General features: G+C 40.0%; 1 protein-coding gene across 3 annotated transcripts in view; it reads left to right on the top strand.

Annotated features, from left to right (window-relative positions):
* Positions 1-18,494, top strand: part of LOC109421875 (runt-related transcription factor 2) — a 224,463-nt gene extending 205,969 nt beyond the window's left edge. For all 3 annotated transcript variants that reach the window (XM_062845566.1, XM_062845568.1, XM_062845567.1), the window contains exons 5-6: positions 16,656-16,853; positions 16,920-18,494. In XM_062845566.1, the coding sequence (XP_062701550.1) occupies positions 16,656-16,853; positions 16,920-17,719 (998 nt within the window). In that variant the 3' untranslated portion in view covers positions 17,720-18,494. The remainder of the gene's footprint in view (positions 1-16,655; positions 16,854-16,919) is intronic.
* The last annotated feature ends 2,146 nt before the right edge of the window (positions 18,495-20,640 follow it).

Here is a 20,640-nt window from a genome sequence, read left to right on the forward strand (position 1 = left end):
GTTTATCTGCGGAGAGTAGTGAACTTTTCGCAAAGTTCTTTGCTTCTGTGTTCGACCAATCTCCAGCTTCTGAATAATACGCTGAGTCTGCCTCCTCAGATGTTCCGCTGGACTTCATTAGTCTGACTCCTTTCATAGTTACTCCTGTTATGGTTATCGCTGGTGCAAAGAAAAGTTAAAGAGATCGCTGTCTGCAGGCCCCGAGGCATTCCATCAGTATTGCTGTGTCGTTGTGTAGCCGTTCTGGCCGTGCCGCTTTCCGTTTTTTTTCACCAGGTCCCTCAATGACGGCGTGTTTCCGGAAATCTGGAAGCAGTCCTTTATGTTCCCCGTTTTCAATAGAGGCGATAGAAGAAATGTTAGGAATTACCGGGGTATAACCAGCTTGTCAGCCGTGTCGAAGCTCTTCGAAATCATCGTCAGTGATTCCTTAGTAAGTCAAAATACTACATTTCAACTGATCAGCATGGATTTATACCTGGAAGATCTGTCGCTACGAATTTGCTCATCTTCCAACACCTGCTTAACTGCTATGAAGGACCACGCTCAGGTTGATGTTATATACACTTATCTAAAGGCGGCCTTTGACAGAATTGATCGCAACATTCTACTGACCAAGCTCACTCGTTTGGGAGCATCCAACAAGCTTATATCGTGGCTTGCCTCTTATCTGACCGGGAGACAACTTCGTGTTTAAATTGATTCCTGCGTATCGTCGACATTCTGCAACGCTTCGGGTGTTCCCCAAGGAATTAATTTGGGCCCTTTGCTGTTTGTCTTGTTCTTCAACGACGTTTCTTCAGAATTAGGCGTAAACTGCAGGCTCATCTATGCTGATGATCTTAAAATGTATTTTATAATCCGATTGTTAGAAGACTGTCATCGTCTGCAAAATTTTATCGATTTGTTTGTTGAGTGGTGCCAAATAAAAAAAAATAACTGTCAGCATTCCGAAGTGCTCCGTTATGTCATTCCATCATTTGAAACATCCGTTTCGGTTTGATTAAAGGGCGAACACGATAATATTGTTAAGAATATCGAGTGAAATTTTCAAACGTTTTGATGAGGTAACAAGAAAGTTATAGCCTAAGTAATTTTTTGAAATGGGTGTACAAATTTTCTAAAATCTCATTTTATGATATGGACAATATATGCGCCAATACTCAACCGATTTTAATGAAAATTTCATGGTATTAGCTACACATAATATACTATTCATGGTAAAAAAATAGATATTTTGACGAACGCAATCAAAAGTTATACAATATTTTCTGTGTGGCAATATTATCGTGTTCGCCCTTTACACTAGTTTACAAAATAAAACGAAAGCAGTGAACTTTCTCAACGACCAACATTTTTGAAGCACAATTTAGCGCTGATTTCGAAACCGCGCTTCAAAATATTTTAAGTAGAGCAGTTTTTGAGTTTTAGCTCAATATCGAGTTTTACATTTTTTTTAAATATGAAATTTGCTAAAATTAAAATAGCTTGCGTTTTGTTCAAAACTGAGCGAAAAATTCACTTAAAATCCATTGTAAATCTTAAGTAGATTTTTCCATCTAACTAAACTTTTGAAACTTAAATTATTGGTCAGTGAAAAAATCCCACTTGAAAATTCCAATAAAATTTAAGTGAAATTTTTCATTACCGAATTATATGAAATTTAGGTGATTTTTCAGAATGAATGCATTAGATTTTGGAAATTATTCTATTAACTTGAGGTCTAATCGGAAAGCTTTCTAAAAATTTGGTATTTCTCCGTGAAACCGTAATCCACTTCAAAACCATATACATTTTACGATGCAATACAGTGGAAAATTTTCAATTGCTTTTCTTTAGAGTTTCACTAAGTTTTCACTCATGTCATGTAAACTCACTAAAAAAAATCATTTTCGAAAGATTACTTGACTTTTTTCCAGTGAAATTGAAATGTATTTTCCTCTCAGTGAACCAAATTCAAATATTTTTCCATAAATTAGAAGCTGAATACACTACCATTCGATTATCTCAATGTAGATGTTGCGTCAGATTGATGAAATTCAAGATATTTGCGAGTTTTAGGGACGATCTCCTTAAATTTTAACAAAATGTCCAACAAATATATAAAGAAATATATTTTTTTTTTCAATAAGAAGAAAAAACAATCTAAAAACTCTTTCTCAACGTTTATTTGGCATATCATATATAGGCAAGTTACAGTAAAAAAAATCAGCTCAATCGGAGCGTTGATTACGGAGAATGAGATGTGTGACTGTGCGACTTTGCTAAAAAATAGATCAAAAAACGATTTCAAATCATCAACCTTGTATGGAAAGTCGAAAAAATTTCCGCTCTTCTGTATTTTTTTCCTTCACGTTTTCGAACTCAGGACATGATTCCACACCAAAAATGATCATCAGCTTACCGAGTTCAAAAATGCTGTAAACTAGTGTTACCATATCAATGGAACCATTCTTCAACGGGTGGAAGATGTGACGGATTTAGGAGTGACACTGGATCCAAAATAGACGTTCAACAAGCACTATTCATCGATAATAGCTAAGGCTAATCGTCAGTTGGGCTTCATTGCAAAATCGCCAAGGACTTTACTGATCCTCACTGCTTGAAGTCGTTGTACTGTGCGCTGGTACGACCGATTTTCGAAACCGCATCTGTTGTTTGGACGCCAAATGATGTTACTTGGACTTTAAGGATTGAACGAGTTCAGCGAAGATTCATCCGATTGGCTCTACGACATTTACCTTAGCGTGATCCACTTAACCTTCCACCATATCCAGCTAGATGCAGACTGCTTGGCATGGACACCCTTGCGAAAAGGCAGGAAATACAACAAGCGATGTTTGAAGCTAAACTGCTGGTGAATGACATTGATTCACCTCGTTTGCTCCACAACGATCTCTACGGAATTGGTCATTGTTACAGTGCAGGTTTCACCAAACTACGTACGGTTATAATGAACCGATGACATAAATGGTTCGAACGTTTACGTTGGTAGAGAGCTTTTTTTTTACTTTGGCGAGACATTAGTGCGTTTCAAAAATAAGATTAGTTTTTCGTCTGTTTTATAATTTGTTCTTGTGTTAATGTTAGGATTTTTATTCATTAAGACTTTGTAGTCAGATGGATTATAATAAATAAATAAATAAATTATGCCCTTCGCTTCCATATCGCCTGCAACTGTTGCTCCTGTCAGTGCCTTTACAGTCACATGACTTGTGTCCCGATTCCAGACACTAGAGGAAAACCTTCGGTGGCTCGTGTAAGGTCAGTTGGCATACTGACCAGCCAGCTCACTTTGAGCTTCCCTACTTTAACGGACTTATTAGCGTCCACCACACGTACAGGTCTGGGAGGGAGAAACCGACATGAAAAATGTGTGTGTGTCAAGCGAAGCCGAGATTTTGCTGTCATGAGTTGTCAAAGCGAGCCCAAATTCAAAACAACGCATTGCAACGGATTAACATGAAAAAAACAGCGTAACTGGAATTAATGTTTTTTCGCAATAAAAATTGCAAGCTCAATTTAGTTTTCTTCACATAGAAACATATGAGAAACACAACAATTTGCATGTTGAGCAATTAAATACAGTTTTTGTGCTTCTTTCGAAGTGTTCAAAAAAAATTGAAAATGAATTCAAGTGAACCATTCACATCAACATCAACATCACATCAAGGTTTATTCGGAAAAGCGAAAGTTACACACCAAACGAAAACAAACGATATGTATGAAAGCTGTCTTGATTGTTGTTGACAAACTGCAATTTTCTTGAAGTTCAATGAAGTTTTGTTTTGCATTTCGTGTGTAGTATCTAGATTCTAGAACACCTAGGTACAGGTGTAGCTATACACGGTGTGCCAAAAACCGTTATTAACAAATAAAAATGTCCACCCAAATGGCACCCGGCACTCGAAAGATATACTATTCTAGTATCTCTTCTGAAAATTTGAAAATGTTTTATCGAGGGAAACTAAAGTTTTTGTGATTTGAAGATTTTGAGCCATTTCTATAGAATTTTCTTATATGAGTGAAAATATGCACAATATTGCCACCCGGCATTCGAATGATATACTATTTTAGCATCACCTCAGAAAATTTGATAATGTTTCATCGAAGTAAACGAAAGTTTTTACTGTTTGTAGATTTTCCTCTATTTTCATAGAATTAGCTCATATTTGGCAATATTGTCATAGGATGTTGCATTGGCTCTTCAAATCATCAACAAATATTAATAAGTTTCACAAACACCATACCAAAGATACAACATTCAAACAACTTCTCTGTAAATTTGACAACATTTATTCAAACGATCGCAGCACTGTAATGGTTCGAAAATAAAAGATATGATAAAGTATATTGAAAATGTAGTAACTTCATAGAATATTATTTCAATTTCTCATGTTAATCATTCCACGCAATGAATATATATTTTGTAACTCATCATGTAACCTTTGATAACATATCACTTTTTTTGCGATACTGTTACAAAACTTAGTAGGTGTTTTTGACATATTTATAGACAACGCGATAGCATGGATATCGCCAATGAAATTGAAATCATAGCTTAAATTTTTGCTTTTTATCTGTATTAACGAGATCTTTAGCCCTGGGCTAGTTCATCTCGGGACCCACGCTTTACTTCCCTTCCGAAGGAAGAACTCACATTTTGTGAGTTTTTCGGGAGTGGGATTCGATCCCAGGTCCTCGGCGTGATAGTCAAGTGTTCTAACCATCCAACCAGATCCGCTCCACTAGACTTAAAATTGTTGTTACTGATGGTCATTCAAATGAAATATTTCCAAATTCACGGAAAACACGTTGGTAGCATGACGTATAAAAGCTTGCTAGGAAAACGATTAGCATTTAGGTTTACTTTAAGAGCTTCAACATCTTAAACATTATACCAACGATTTAAAAAGCCTCCAAGGAATACAAATAAAAACAAATAAAAACTTTGGGCTATTAATTCATTTTAACTTTCGTTTCACCATGAAACGTTTCAAATTCATCGTCAAGATTCTAAAATATAACGAGCTAAAAAAACAAAAAAAAAAAACGAGTGCCAAACTCTTAGAAAGTTTATGTAATCAACGCTCACGGCGTCCCACATTTTTATTTGTATTCGAGTAGCAGGTAGAACTATGGAATAATAATTAGATTCTCTAACTACGGTAATTGACATTCCTCTCAATTAAATGTTGTCAAATTTTCAGAGAAGTTGCTTGAATATTGTACTTTTGGAATTTGTGAAACTCATTACACCGTTCAACACTAGTACGCGTTATGGGATAAGAAAAAATAATAGGAGTTTGGGACCCTAGAAATCCTAATGCGTATATCAATTGAACACTCCAAGTTCTCAATTCAAACTTCGGTCTTGAACTGTGACGTCCCGTTCCAATATTTTCCGAAAATTCTTTCACTATAGCACTTCTAGGACTCCCAAATTCCTGTTTTTTGTTTTTCTCATCTCACAATACGATTTTTTAAATTTTGTTGAGCAGTGTTAATATTTGTTTATGATATGAAGAGCACCGTATAACAATATTCCCATATATGAGCTAACTCTATGAAAATAGAGGAACATCTTCAAACAGTAAAATCTTTGGTTTCCCTCGATAAAACATTTTCTAATTTTCGGAGGAGATACTAGAATAGTATATCTTTCGAATGCCGGGTGTGAGATTGGAGTACATTTTTATTTGTTAACAGCGGTATCAGGCACACCATGCGTGCATATTTACTCATATAAGAAAATCCTATAGAAATGGCTCAAAATCTTCAAATAACAAAAACTTTAGTTTCCCTCGATGAAACATTTTCAAATTTTCAGAGGGGATACTAGAATAGTATATCTTTCGAATGCCGGGTGCCATTTTGGTGGACATTTTTATTTGTTAATAACGGTTTTTGGCACAACGTGTATACCAAGGCCACCTATGTCCCTGCCGGGCCTTTCCGTAACCTAACGGCTGCGTTGGCTGCACCTCGCACTGTTGCCGTAGTGCCGTGATGAGCTCTTCCGCGTTAGCGATCTCGTCTATGTTTTTAACCTTCAGAGTCGCCTCCGCTGTAAGAGCCATCACTTCAACGTCCTCACCAAGAACCTATCCCGCCAGACATTTGAAGACGGCGCCCTTGCGTTCCTTATTGCACTTGCGTTCGAAGATCATTTTACTTGAACGAGTACGTCTAATACTGCGCACAGGACCAGGTGCTTGTAAAACATTAACTTTATTTTTCATTATGTTCAAAAGCAAAAAAATTGTTTTTGCTCATCGCATTTGTACCCCCGAGGGACCTCCATATTCGCTCCAGCCCCGGGCCCCCATAACACAATCCTTAATCCAGGCCTGACTGCGCACGTCAGCTATCAGATCCACAAGCTTGGCGTCACTCCCCATTGCGCTTGACACCTAACAATGATCGTAACTCCCTGTTCCCTTCGATCCAGGACGGGCCGGCATTTGCAGGCCCACCCTTCCTAGCTTACCGGGACGCCTGGCGGAGGTCCAACTTATTTGCATTGCTGCTGGCTTTCAGAGTTTACAACCGCCTAGCCTTGCGGGCTCCACCTGGTAGCTTCTCACCTGACGACGCGACGGCCTCACACGCTTCTTCGAATGCTTGTCAAAAACATTAGCATCAGCCGCACTTTTTGGGCTGCCCGCGAAACGAAGGCCACCGTCTGGGTAGACACTGGATCCTGTGTATTGGCGGGCTCTACCGCTGCCGCAGTTTCCATGGGCTTCTTACGATATCGGGCTGCCACCATTGGCATTCGAAGTCTCAGCACTCAGCAGGGCCTGCTTGAGATCCTTGCTTATGTTGGACATCGAGGACGCCAAGTGAATGACGGAGTCAAACGGCTGCCTGCCCAGCCAACTCCAACGTACAGAGTCCATCTCGATTCTTGTTGATGGCCCTCATCAACTACGCAAAAAAGATAAAAAAAACTTTGCGGAGTGCCCATCTAATCTAGTCTAATATATTTAATCTAAGGGCTTGAACAGCCAGTGTGGAAAAGCATCCTGGATATATCAAAATTTCCTATGATATTTGCTTGTCGGTATTAATATTTGCAGCAATTCCATGCTATGATACAAATATCCAAATGTGCAAAATTAAGTTTTAATCTATCTATATAAAAATGCAGTGGCATACGTGGGACCGCGCATAACTTGCGAACGGAAGGTCCGATTTTGGTCGTCTTAGTTTTGTTCTGTTGGTTTTCACCCAAGGAAGGTTTATGAGGCCTAAAACATGGACAAATTGAGAGTTTTCGAAAATCAATCATCCATACATTTTGTGACCGGGGACTTGGCCTTGGAACGTCAAAAAACACAGCAGGCAAGATAAAGTTTGCCGGGTACAGCTAGTATAATTTAAAAATGTAATGTTATCAGATTATACACTTAAGAATAACATGGTTTTTTTTTTATTTTCAAAAGGAAGACATGGTACCGATCATTTATTATAAGGAGATGAGTAATATGAAGTGACTTTACTAAGAATGTTAACGTCACTCTAGCTTCCTGTTATGGGTCACTGACATATACTTCAAGCCCCCTGGCCCTAATGCCTTAATCGCCTCAGCTCTGATTCACGTAAACAGAGAATCTCGATATCTTGTAGATAAAAAAAGAAACTTGGATTCCTATTTGCATATATGTACATTTCTAAATTCTAAATTCGTTGGCATTCTCCCATCGTGAGTCCATGGCATTTGTTACGACCGCTTAAGCCCCAAATTAAAATTGCACCGCAATTGCGTACAACACCACTATTCACACAATCGAGTTAGAAAGGCATCGTGCCATGACAATTTTCATTCCTATTCACCGTTACGACGACTGGTGACTAACCATAGCCAGCCTCCATTCGCACTTGGTCCTACTCTCGGCTTGCTCCCGACTATTGAAAAACGGCTTCGCAGCAGAGTAGACAAAAAATCGCTGATTCGCCACTACAGTACATCCTGTTGGACAGCGCAGACGATAAATCTCACCCTCTCAGTTCCATCAGCGCAGTTAAAGCGGGACGTGTGTGTAACCAATTCATGTCAGGGCAGCGACCGTTGTTGAACTTCGGATGCCACGGGATGAGTCTTAAGTGGGGGATTAAAAGTGAATTCCAGGGTTGTTTTTACGAGTAAGGCATTTTTTGCACGTAGTTTTTGAGAATATCTGCAGTGGACAGTACCTCCACAACAAGACTTTGTTCAAGGTTGATTTAGGTTAGCCTTTTCTAACCCCACTTGTAAAAGTTGCACGTTAGTTATTCTACTAGTCGTGTATCTGTTCATCGTCGAATCCTGGGGTTGATAACGATACTCCCGTAAGCGGATGAATCCCCACTTCTTTTTTTAAAGCATTGCATAAACCGAGTAAAAAAGTCAGTACAAATGATTTATTCCGGCTAGCCGGCTATTGACATTCTTCTTCTATTGGATTACCCGTCTCTGTCCTATCATCCACGTTGGGGCGCGTTGGACACGCCGCCGATATTCTGGACACTGCCGGTGGTGGTCAGCCAGCAATGTACGGCTAGCCTCGATGGTGGTCAACCTCGAGTGTGGTGGGAGTTTGGCGGCTGCTTTTAATCCACAATACCATCATCGGATCAATCGTCTGTTTGTTCGGGTTTGAGAGCTGTGACACCGTTGGTACAGCCAACAGCGTGGTTATTGATTAAGCCGAACGAGATTGACTGCATACATCGGTGTAATCAAGCATTTTTAGCAGGTCTTTCAGCAATTGTGAAGCAATGTGATGTAACCTAAGTCGAGGTTTTTTTTTATACCTTGAGATTTTTCTTCTAAGAGTAATCCCGAGCAAAGTCTGACAGCAAATTGAACACTAATTTTGATGTCGTGATATTGCGAATTATGATAACTCAGGTTGTTTTCGTTTTGGTCGTTTTAACGGTTAAAACATCAAAAATGAGAGCAGAAAAATGGTCCCGTAACAACAAGTTGAAAACAATTCCTGCTATCAGTGATAGCAAATTGATAACTAATTTTGCTATCAATACGAAAAAATGGAAAATCATTAAATATAGAGGTTTTTAGATTAATATGATATCCTAAATGCCATAAGATAATTACACTAATGGTATATTCTTAGAGTTATTATACAATTAAAAGGTACGAAACTTGTTACACTCATTCAAAAAAAAAATCTTCAACTATTTCTTCGGAGGATCTTTCAATATTCCATTACAAGGAATCCTGTAGCATCCCTGACCGGGGTACCCAACAGCAATCCTTTCCGGAAAATCCACCAGCAGACCGGAGAATCATCCAGGACTTCCTTCTGCGGAAAGGTACGAAACTGATTGCACTCATTCAAAGAGGGTATTCTGCTTAGAGGGGCCGAAAAATCGGTACAAGAGTTGTAGATTTACTTGGTGGGAGGTATTTGTGATGGAAAAAACTGTCAGAGAAATCTCGGATGGAACTGCTGGCGGATTTCCCGGAATGAAATGTTGGAGGTCTCCCCACAAGGGATTTCTGGAGAATTCCTAGGAAGGAAATCGTGGGAAAATTCTGTCAGGAATTTTCCTGAGAAATTCTTCAAAAAATCTGTCTGGAGATTCCTCCAGAAATTCCTTTTGAAAATGCTTACAGAAGTTCCTTTTTTGTGGATTGCTCCAGGCGTTCCTTTTGGGGATTTTTCCTAGAATTCTTATAGGAATTCTTCCTGGAGCTTCCTCCTGAACTTCCTTGAGCAGATTTCTCCGGAGATTTTTCAAAAAGGACTCCTTCAGGAGTTCCTTCAAGGGATTTCCCAGGAGTTCTCTCCGGAGATTTCTCTTGGAATCTTTTCTGGGGCGTCCTCTAGGGATTCCTTCTAGGAGTTCCTTCTAGGAACTTTTCCAGGGGTTACCAAAAACAATCTCGATATCCTTCATGAACATTTCCAGAGATTCTTGCGGAAATTCCTCCAGGAAATCCTCAACTAATTCCTCTAGGAGTTCCACAGGGAATTTCTTTAAGATTTCCTCCGGGAATTCCTTCGGGGATTCCTCCTGGAATTCCTTCTTGGATTTCTCCAGAAATTCATCCAGGAGTTCCAGCAGATATTCCTCCGGTGTCAGAAATTCCTCCAGGAATGCCTTCGGGGATTTCTTCAGGAATCCTTCCGAGGATTCAGGTAGTGTTGTACTTTTTACAACGGCGCGCGTCCTGAAAGATTAACACCACTATCCGCATGACCACCAAGCCCAGCAAATAAAAATGAGCTAATTAACTACGGCAGACTCCCTTGGGCTGATCATAAAACACAGATACCGGAAAAATGACAAGTGAATATAATATTCAGAAAACTAAGAAGAAGTCATCGGGTTTGTGACAGGTCACGCACGATGTTGTTGTTTGCAGTGTAGCATGGTCACTTTTTTGGTAAATATCATTTTAAGATTTATTCAATATATTATATGAAATGTACATAAATTGTATAATAAATTGAATATTTTTCATGTTCTTCAATGCTAATTTATTATCCGTGTTAATTTATTTTTCATTCAAATTTAAGGTTTTCAGTGTCAAATGTACTAAATTCCAAAGTTCACTATAAATGTTTTGCGATATTCAATGTCACCATTCAAAATGACATGCACTTCAAAACCGCATACAACTTGCATGCAAGTCGCCTTCACAAGTCTAATACATGTAAATAAAATTCCTGCCTTCACTACACCACGAAACCCGAACAATCTCGAGGTTCAATGTTCAAGCCCGAACTCTCTCGATAAAAATGGATCGGGTCTTTAAAAACAGAGGGAGCGATACAGATCATTCAGATGGGTATGAAAGTGAAAGAGATAGCATTTATTCGGTTCTCATTCGTGATTGATGAGAATTGTCGTTTGAAAAGATCGTAAAATTACTTCGGTAATTTTACGTATTTCCGGCCACGAAGTCTTGGGATCCGACCTTATCTGAGGACCTACAGAACTTCTACTCGTCCATTTTGACCTGGACCGTGGAAGAGGCGAGAGTGCGTGTTCTAAGTTTAGTGTCGCGGTGTGTTATATTTGGTAATATAGCGCATTTAGTTCACCACTGGACTATCGCACTAGTTTTCACGAGTGCGAAAACGCTAATAAAAGTGCGCGATTGCATCTAATCAACTCGGTGTCTTCAGAGCACTTGTTCACCATAGATTGAAGAATTAGTGCGCCGAAAATATCAACCTGATTTGATGCAATCGCGCACTTTTATTTACGTTTTCGCACTATAGAAGTCGCAGTTCGCAGTCCAGTGGTGAACTAAATGCGGTATACTTTTAAAATGTGAGAAGTCTTCTAGATTAAATTAAATGTTGCTTTTTCGTTTCTTTCCGTTAGTTGGCCAGTTCAATAACCTAAGCCAAAAGGTTACGTGCGGTCAAGTAGATTGTGTGTGCGTGTTAGTGAATAGAAAAAAGTAATTGACATTTTTTGTTGTGCGGAGAGAACTTTTTCGTTAAACGTGTCGAACAGTCGTTCGACGGCTTTTTATTCAGGATTTGATCCACGGCCGAAAGCTCGGCACATCGCACCTTTTCGCTAAACGCGCTCTCGACCCCCATTGTCAGATCCGCCATCAAGCAACTTTTTCGGTGATCGCAACATTCACCACCGGAGGTGGCCGAATCCCACGTTTTTCCTTCGGCGTTCATGTGGTAGCCACCACACCGGCCAAGCCATCGACGACCCCCATCGTCAATAAGCAACTGCGCCGGTGATCCGGTCCGTTTAGCGACCGGCAGCGAGAAAGGCGCACTTTCCAAACCGCCGCGCGTCGCGCGCATTTGGTGCATTCGTCGCAGTACCTCCACAGTAGGATGCGCTAAGAATAGCGTGCTGTTTTACCAAGCCGTCCGTCGACCGCCACACCGTCGCTTCTTCTTTGTCGACGGCATTCATGATGAGTAGCTGAAAAGGGTACCGTGAGTAGACAAAAACCTATTAACCATGCGCATGCGTTAAACTCCACACAACTAACCGAGCTCGGAGAAGATTATGTGTCGATAAGTGTCGACAGAACCAAAACCAGAGTAGGAACCAATTTAAAACCGCACACACAGTAGGGAGAGCTGTAGGAAAACAATAAGTAGCATAGTGGTTTCGCAGCGCGGCGTCACGAACACTAATGCAAATCTACTGGTTGAAAATATGCCCACTTGATTTTGCCGGAAACAGTTGATTTTTGTTTACTATTTTCAACCAGTAACTCAGGTTGTGTTCGTGTAATGCAACGTGTACGTACACGCAACACCACCAAAAGCAGAAACCACTATGGAAAGGAACATGCGTTAATTAAACCTAGGTTATCAAATTTCGAATAAATGTTTCGTTAGTTTTGACGTTACCTTCAAACATGCTGTATTTTTGTGAAATGTTAGTGCTTTCCCTGTAACAGTTTTTTTGGTCTTCGAGATTTCTCACGTTCGCGTCGTTCTACCTGTTTTTTAGTTAATTCTTGTACGCCAGGGTAGACTGCCTGGGAAATCAGTCTCTCCACTCGCGTGTCCGAAGCTAACAGGAACATTTGAATTGGTGAGTTCTTCCTATGATGATACTCGTGAGTGGTGTCATTGTGAGTTGGTAGAACGACGGTTAGCATCAACCATATTTTGAGAATCGCTTAAGGCGACCTCTATAAGTGAGATATCTTGAGGCTAAAATATAAACGACTCATAAGAAAGTGATCATTTGTCATAAATAATTCCACAAGTCCCAGTGAAGAAACAGGGGTGTAAGCAGTAATAAATAACAAAAGTTCCATAAACAAATAGAAAAATGCATAAATAAATCAAAAGTTCCCATAAATAATTGATTTTTGAGAAATTAAAAAAGTCAAAAATGCAATGAATAATTCAACTGTTGCAATAAAAAAAGCCAATTTTCCCACCAAAAAACTTCGAATTTTCCATAAATAAATTCGATTTTTCCATAATAAATTAACAAAATCACAATAAAAAAATATCAAAAAAGCAATAAATAATTCAAAAAGTGCAATAACAAAAAAATAAATTATCAATAAATATCAAAAAACGAGCAATAAATATAAATGCATTTTGAGCCAAAAATTACATAGACCATGCGGCGAAGCCGCATAGAGGATTGAGGAACTGAGGCGGCAGAAGGCCGCCGAAGTTTCCGATATCCGACGCACCGCAACTGCATCGATTCGGTTCTAGGCAAACCACAGATTCAAGAATTTGCCCGGTATAATGCAAACATAGATGTTATCCCTTTTTTAGGTCCGACGAGCGATAGCGAGTTCGGACAGCAAGCAATTGCTCGGTAAATTGCAATCATAGTTACGCAAGCTTTTCAGTCGTTTCAGTCATATAAGTGCGATTCAGCATTTCACTGTCTCATACTTTCCTGCATTTGTTTTTCATGGGTAATTTCGTCATTTTTTATTGCATTTATTGAATTTTTTATTGCTTTTTCGATATTTTTTTATTGTGAATTTTTTAATTTATTATGGAATAATCAGATTTATTTATGGAAAATTCGAAGTTATTTGATGGGAAAATCGGCTTTTTTTATTGCGACAGTTGATTTATTCATTGCATTTTTGACGTTTTTAATTGCTCAAAAATCAATTATTTATGGAAACTTTTGATTTATTTATGCGTTTTTGTATTTGTTTATGGAACTTTTGTTATTTATTACTGCTTACACCCCTGTTTCTTCACTGGGACTTTTTGAATTATTTATGGGAAATTTTGTATTTATTATGGAACGTTTAATTGTCTGCCGATATCTTGATTAGCCGTACTTTTGAGTTTCCTGTATCGTCCCTAAATCGCTATTTGGTCTCTTATAAAACAAACCCGCCCTGAGGTTGGGTTTCTTGCCGGGCAAACATAACTCGACAGACGGTCCTCTTTGGAGGTGGCGCTTAAGCCGTCTGTTTTCGGAGCCAGGGAACGAAGCAGAAGACGGGAAAACTCTTAGCCGCAATTTGCGTGCTACATCAGTTCTGGATGGTCATCAAAATTATGCTCTGAATATACCTTTTTTGATAGAAAACCTTCAAACTTGATTTATTTCAATTTTCACCGATACAATATTTAGAACTAAGGCTTTTTTGAAAGGTAAGACCATAAGCTGAAACCCTATTGAAAAAGATTTTAGGTTCATGCAAGTTCTATAATACTTAGGTTCCTGGTTATGCGTGGGGGTGCGCGGCACAACCTTCGCGCTTGAAATTACCACCGGGGTGGCGTGGTGCATGATGTCCTGAAGTCTCAACAAGGGGGATGCCGAGGTCTGCGGGTTGTCACGGCACGTTCTGGGCGTCGGAGGGTCCTCAACACCAGGTGGGACTTCAGGCTGTCCGGGAGAGGCACTAACCGAACGAAAGGCGGGATGCCATACCGGTGTTAACGGGCCACTACCAGGCTGAATGGGCCTATGATAATGGGTCCTATGGAAAGTAGGGTTATAGGCGAGGTTTTAGCAGGACTACTGGGCAAATCGATAAGGCTTTCACCAAGTAATCATCGGTTGGTCCATACCTGATTTAAAAATCACTTGACTCGGATAAAATATTTAGCTTTCCGATTGATTGCTAGCTTCGATACTTCCAACGATTATTTTAACAGCAATCGAATTTTGGCGCTAAAGTGAACTATTTGCCTCAAGAGGTCAGAACGGAAAGACTTTGTTCTTCGCTTGGTTCGACCCAGTAGCCTGTTCGTCTTACCTTTTCCCCATCAAACTTTGAATTTTACGTGGATTGTGTCATGACAGCTCTTCCCCTTTTTGACTCATTTTGTTTATGTGTTGTGTTAGGTCTGTTCAGTGTAGGGTGATTGTGTGTTAACAAATTTTGTTCTGATTTTATCAATTATCCCTTTATAAAATTTACTAACATACAATATAATTTACTAACAAAATACAAATAACAGAATATCAATTTACTAACAATTTACTCTAAATATATCAACAAATACTAACAAATTTATTCTTAGGAACTAATAAACAATGTTAGCGTTTCTCAACGGTAACAAATTCCTTCGGAAATTGCTCCAGGAATTTCTTCCGGGGCTCCGTCAGTAATATCGCCATGGATTTCTCCAGTAATTCCTCCAGGGATTCCTCCGTGAGTTTATCCAGGATTAGTTCCGAGGATTTTACAGGAATTCCTCCAAAGATTCATCCTGAAATTCCTCCGGGTATTCCTCCAGTGACTTTCTAATGATTCCTCCAGGAATTCCATCGGGGATTATTGCAGTAATTCCTCCAGGAATTTTTCCGATAATTTCTTCATGGTAATTCTTCAGCAATTCCTCCGGGAATTTCTCCAGGAATTCCTCCAGGATTTTTTTTTTTTCAGGAATATATCCAGGAATCTGTTCAGCAAATTCTTTAAAGACTTCTTCAGAAATTCCTCCGGGAATTCCTTCAGGAATTCTTCTGAAAATTTCTCCAGGGATTCCTCTTGGGATTTCTCCAGTGATTCCTCCATGGATTTCTCCAGAAATTTCTCCGGTGATTCTTCCAGGAATTCCTCCAGTAACTCTTCTATGGATTCTCCTGGGATTTCACCAGGAATTGCTCCTGGGACTTCCAGAATTATTCCAAGGACCAGGAATTATTCCAGGACTTCCTCCAAGAATTCCTCCAGGAATTATTCCGAAGATTCCTCTAGACTCTAGATTACTCCGGAGATTCCTCCTGTAACTCGGGGTTTCTTCAGAAATTCGTCCGGTGATTCTTCCAGAAATGTTTACGGGTATTCCTCCACAGATGCATCTAGTAGTTTCTCCATGGTTTCATCCAGTAATTCCTCCGGGAATTCTTCCAGGAATTCGCCCATGGGTTCCTCCAGAAATTCATGCGGGAATTCCTTTTATTATGATGCTGGTTTTTCAGTCTTCTGGGAGAATCAAAACAACTGTATGTTTTCGTGATCCGACGTTTCGGTCCTCCAGAATTTCCTCCTGGAATTCCTCAAGAGATTCCTCCAGGAATTGTTTCGGGGATTGCTCCGGAAATTCCTCCGGGGATTTCTCATGTAATTCCTCTATGGATTCCTCCAATAGTTCCGAGTGTAGAATTAGCATTAAGTTAAAATACACATAAAAATCCAGCAATTCCACCGAAGATTCCTCCAGTAATTCTTTTAGGCTAAGGACGATCTTTGGTGGCAGTGAAGGATAGAAGTTACCTTTTCTATGTCAGTAAGATGCTGATTCCGGTGTATAAGTCTTTTGAATATGTTTCTAAACTTCACCCGATTCCGAATTTTACTGTGAAACCTAGTTAGACGAATCTCAGAATTTAACCATGGATAAAGATGTTTGGCCTTGGGTTGAAGTTGCGGATGAGTCAGAGAATTAAACCGTGATCAACGCCAATTATTATTAACAAGATGCGTGACTGAGCAACAGATCCACAATTTGCGGGCACACAGTGCGTTTTGGCCACTACAAACCTCGCAACGGCCTTCCGCACTCCATCTATCTTCCGATATAGATAGTTTAGTTGATAAAAATAAATATGACGAGTAGGCCTATGTTTGCGCAATGTGTAACACATTGCCAGATAGATCAAATTTCCTAGATCTTAACAATATAGCCTACGATTCATTTTCCACTGAATGCTACCGTTAGTTCATTGAGACTTATCATTTGCTTTCCACTTTGTTTCAGACATGTCACAATTTGGACTCGGTACGGCCAACTCCCACTGGAGCTACAGTTCAACAGGCCCGTACTCCCCCTATCTGACGTCCTGCACCACACCAACCGCAGCTCAGTTCAACAATCCCGCCCTCGGCTTCACATGCTCCAGCGGTGAACAAAACGCAGGTCAAGACTTTACCAGCGCCGGAAGAGACTGCGTTCCAAGTAAGTAATGAAATCCGAGTTCCTTGATCGTGCAATGTCTAAGTAACCTTCACCCGCCCGCAACAGTGCTTCCGGATTCGACGGCAGCTGACCTGGACCAACACCTCAGTAGTCTCGTAGGAACGCAGCAAACCGCTCAAATGACTCACCCCAGCTTGATGACTACCAACGGAAGCAGTAACACCCCCGGAAACGGTACCAATGGAAACGGAGTTACATCCCAAGCTAACAGCATCACAACAACTAACGGTTCCAACGGACTTCTAGTTCCTCGATATCAAAGCAATTCTAGCAACAACGACTACACTCTCCACACCAGTCAAAGTGGACCTCGAAGTCTAAGCGATTCATCGCAAGCGGAGTCACCCGTTCAGGAGGATCTGCTTTCGTCAAATACGCCAAACTTGGGAGGTGCCGCCAATCAGAACTTCTCCAGTTTAGTTGTCAACCAAAGTCAAGCCAATTACGGTGCCAGTGGTGGAAGCTGCAATGGTTCTCTGTATCCGGTCCTCCCAGCGAGCCTGCTCTACTCTCAGCTCTACACGGCTGCCAATCAAACCCACGGATTCCACAACCATCCCCTGCAGAACAGCCATTCGACTTCGCAGAATGCATCCATGCACGCCGGAGAGCTTCAGAGCGTGATGGATCATTTGACGTCAACCACGACCAACGGGGGTCGGCAGCATCCGAATCTGATGGCCAACAACCCGCACACTGATCTCTCCCTCATAGGAAACTGTGGAGCGATGGCTCGAGGAGCGTTGGAGGAACCTGGTGCGAGAGCTCTCGCTGGAGGTCGTGGCGTTCCTCCGCAAGGCCAAGTCCAGTCCGAAAACGGGAACTCCGTCTGGAGACCATACTGAGGAAAGCTTCAACCGTAGGGCTTAAGTGCAATATAAGTGATTTCTTCAAAATTTTCTGATTGTTATCTCCGAAGAATATGTTAACTGTTCTCTAGTTATGTTGGTGTATGATTTATTTGTTTCAAGAAATTAATTTCACTGACTATTTGTAAATATTGAAATTCATCCGATAGCATTTGGACCCACGGTTGATGTACACTAAATTCTACATGTTATCATACTGTGAAACGAAACTAAAGCTCACAATATGATGAGGAGGCAGTGTTGCATTCTACTCGTCATTCGATATGTAATGAGATGTATACCATTGTAAGACAAGTTAGTGTAACGATTCATTCAATTCAAATGGAAACAATGGATTTAAACGCAATGGAAACTCCAGCCACAACCTGTCCCAGTAAACCAAATCCCATGTATTCGTAGTTACCATAGATATGCAGCAGTTCATCGCTATTCCAGAACGCCCCCTATTTTCTATTGAAACCAAACTGAAATCCTTAGCCAAAATGTAGAGAAATGAAGCGAAAGCCATAGGCAGAAGAAATAGCAAAGCAGGACTGTGTTTCCTATCTTAATGTGGAATTTTATCAAATTAATGGTAGATGGATGTGACACCGAATAAAATTGTATGAAATGTCTGAGCTCATTCAGTAGTAGCAGATAGTAGCGAAACTCTGGTCAAAGATGTTTTAGATATGGTAGAGACTTCGTATTTCTACACTGTAAAATAATGCTGTGAATCGATTACCAAATAAACGCTAAAATCCAATCCTAACACAGTAGTTCTGTTTTCGAAAGAAATGAATCCTTGGATGATCCATGCTCCAACGAAATAATTAATTTTAAAGCTGCACGACTTGCGCTGATTTTTGTATTTCGACTCACATTTTTACCGGAGAGTACTAAGGAAGGATCCAAAGAAAAGAAATTCTCCCAAAGTATTCCCATATGTCATAACACTTATTCCTACACCTAAACTAACCCTGTCGAACTCAGTTCTACCTACAATCATTTACTTTGTTTTTGACGCATTCATCACTGTCCTATTTTTGCTGTTACGCTTCTCAGTCAGGTATGTATAGCTCTGCCACAGTACTAAATGTAATTGCGTTAATGTTCATGTTATCTATAAAGCAAACAAAGTGATATACACCCGATTTTTTTTTTTGCACTGGTCGTTTTTGTGCTATAACTTAGTAAATATTAAACCATAGGACCTGATTTTTTGTACACTGATAGTACTAACGCCTACATGTGTACAAAAATTCAGTAAAAAACCAGACCAGTGCAAAAAAAAAAGAATCGGGTGTATGGTAACCCGACTGAACCTAGTTACTAGCTATAAAACAGCCGCCATCTTGAATTTTGAGCCGCTATCTTGGATATTCTGGTAGCCATTTTCAGACTCCACCTTCCCCATACCAATGATACCCATATTGTATGGATTTAGAACCTAAATTTCAATTAAACAGCCGCCATCTTGAATTTTGAGCCACCATATTTGAATTCAGACCACCATTTTGGATATTCAGAACGCCATTTTGGGACTCCAGATGTTTTTCCCATACCAAACATGTCCATATTACATAGTTTTAGAGCCTAAAAATCCATTCAAAAGCCATAATCTTCAATTTTAGGCAACCATCTTGGGTTTTGACCGCCATCTTGGATATTTTGGTCGCCGTTTTTTGACTCCAAACATCTTTCTCTTACCAAATATACCCTTATTGAATGGTTTCAGAGCTAAAACAGCCACCATCTTAAACTTTGGGCCGCCATCTTGATTGTTTTAATTTTGGACCTGAACTCAATTGAACATCCGCCATCTTGGATTTCAGGCCGCCATCTTGAATTTTCGGCCAATATTAAGGAATTTCTGGATTCCAGTGTTTATTTCCGCACAAAATTCGTCAACATGGTAAAATTTCTGCGCAGTTTGATGTGTCGCATGATGGAGCTTGGTTCAGTTTTATATACGGCAGTTCTATCGGTGCTGGTCCGGATTACTAAAATAGTTATAACTCCGAAACGCCTTGACCGATCCGGAGCATTTTTAAAATTCCGGTTCGATTCGTGAAATCCAAAAAATCGGCCAATGGAAACACCTTAAAAGTAATGGTTCTTGCTTCGGGCTATGTTTTGGTTGTTTCTGCTCACTATAGGATCTAATATTCATACGTTTTTTGCTACGATGATCATTGGGATTCGAAATGGTAACTTGTTTGGTCATATGCTGCTCTGTGTAAGTTTTGCTCAAACGAGGCATCACTGTGCGAGGGTTAGCAGAATCTTTATGTTTGGCCCAATCTTTGTAGGGAATCGCGCCACTTGGGCGGTGGCTTCTATATTCGTCTGTTTTCCACTATAACTCAGTCAAATTTGAACCAATTATCACAACTTTTGGAATGTGGTGAGATAGGTATAGTATCTACCCGTGTACAACATTTCAAGTCAATTGGTTCAAAATTGACTGAGTTATAATGGAAAACAGACGAATAAAGAACTCGTCGGCTTAAGCCACCGCCCAAGTGGCGCGAAACCCTATATGTTCAAACGTGTTGTCCCAATCATATTTGCTGCTTGCTGCTTACACGGTTTTCTTACTTATTCCCTCCACATGTTGCTCATTTCCTAAGTGTCCTTGCAAGCTCTGTACATTATTTGTGCACATTTTTTCGATGTTGTTCCTCTAAAAGGTCATGTATTTTGAAACAAACTGTTGGAATTGCATTAACCGCTATACAATGTATACATATGCTGAGAGAATTGGTTGAGCAACAGGCTGTAGCCTACAAAAAGAACTACTAATCAATAATTTTAAAATGCCAGTATTTTCTAACTGCGTCCATACTTTCTGGGGCGGTCTTTAGTACCTATAGTGGTGGTACTGGCAGTTTAGCATTACATCGACCAAATAGCTC

Source organism: Aedes albopictus, chromosome 1 (genome assembly GCF_035046485.1).
Source record: "Aedes albopictus strain Foshan chromosome 1, AalbF5, whole genome shotgun sequence".
Taxonomy (NCBI): domain Eukaryota; kingdom Metazoa; phylum Arthropoda; class Insecta; order Diptera; family Culicidae; genus Aedes; species Aedes albopictus.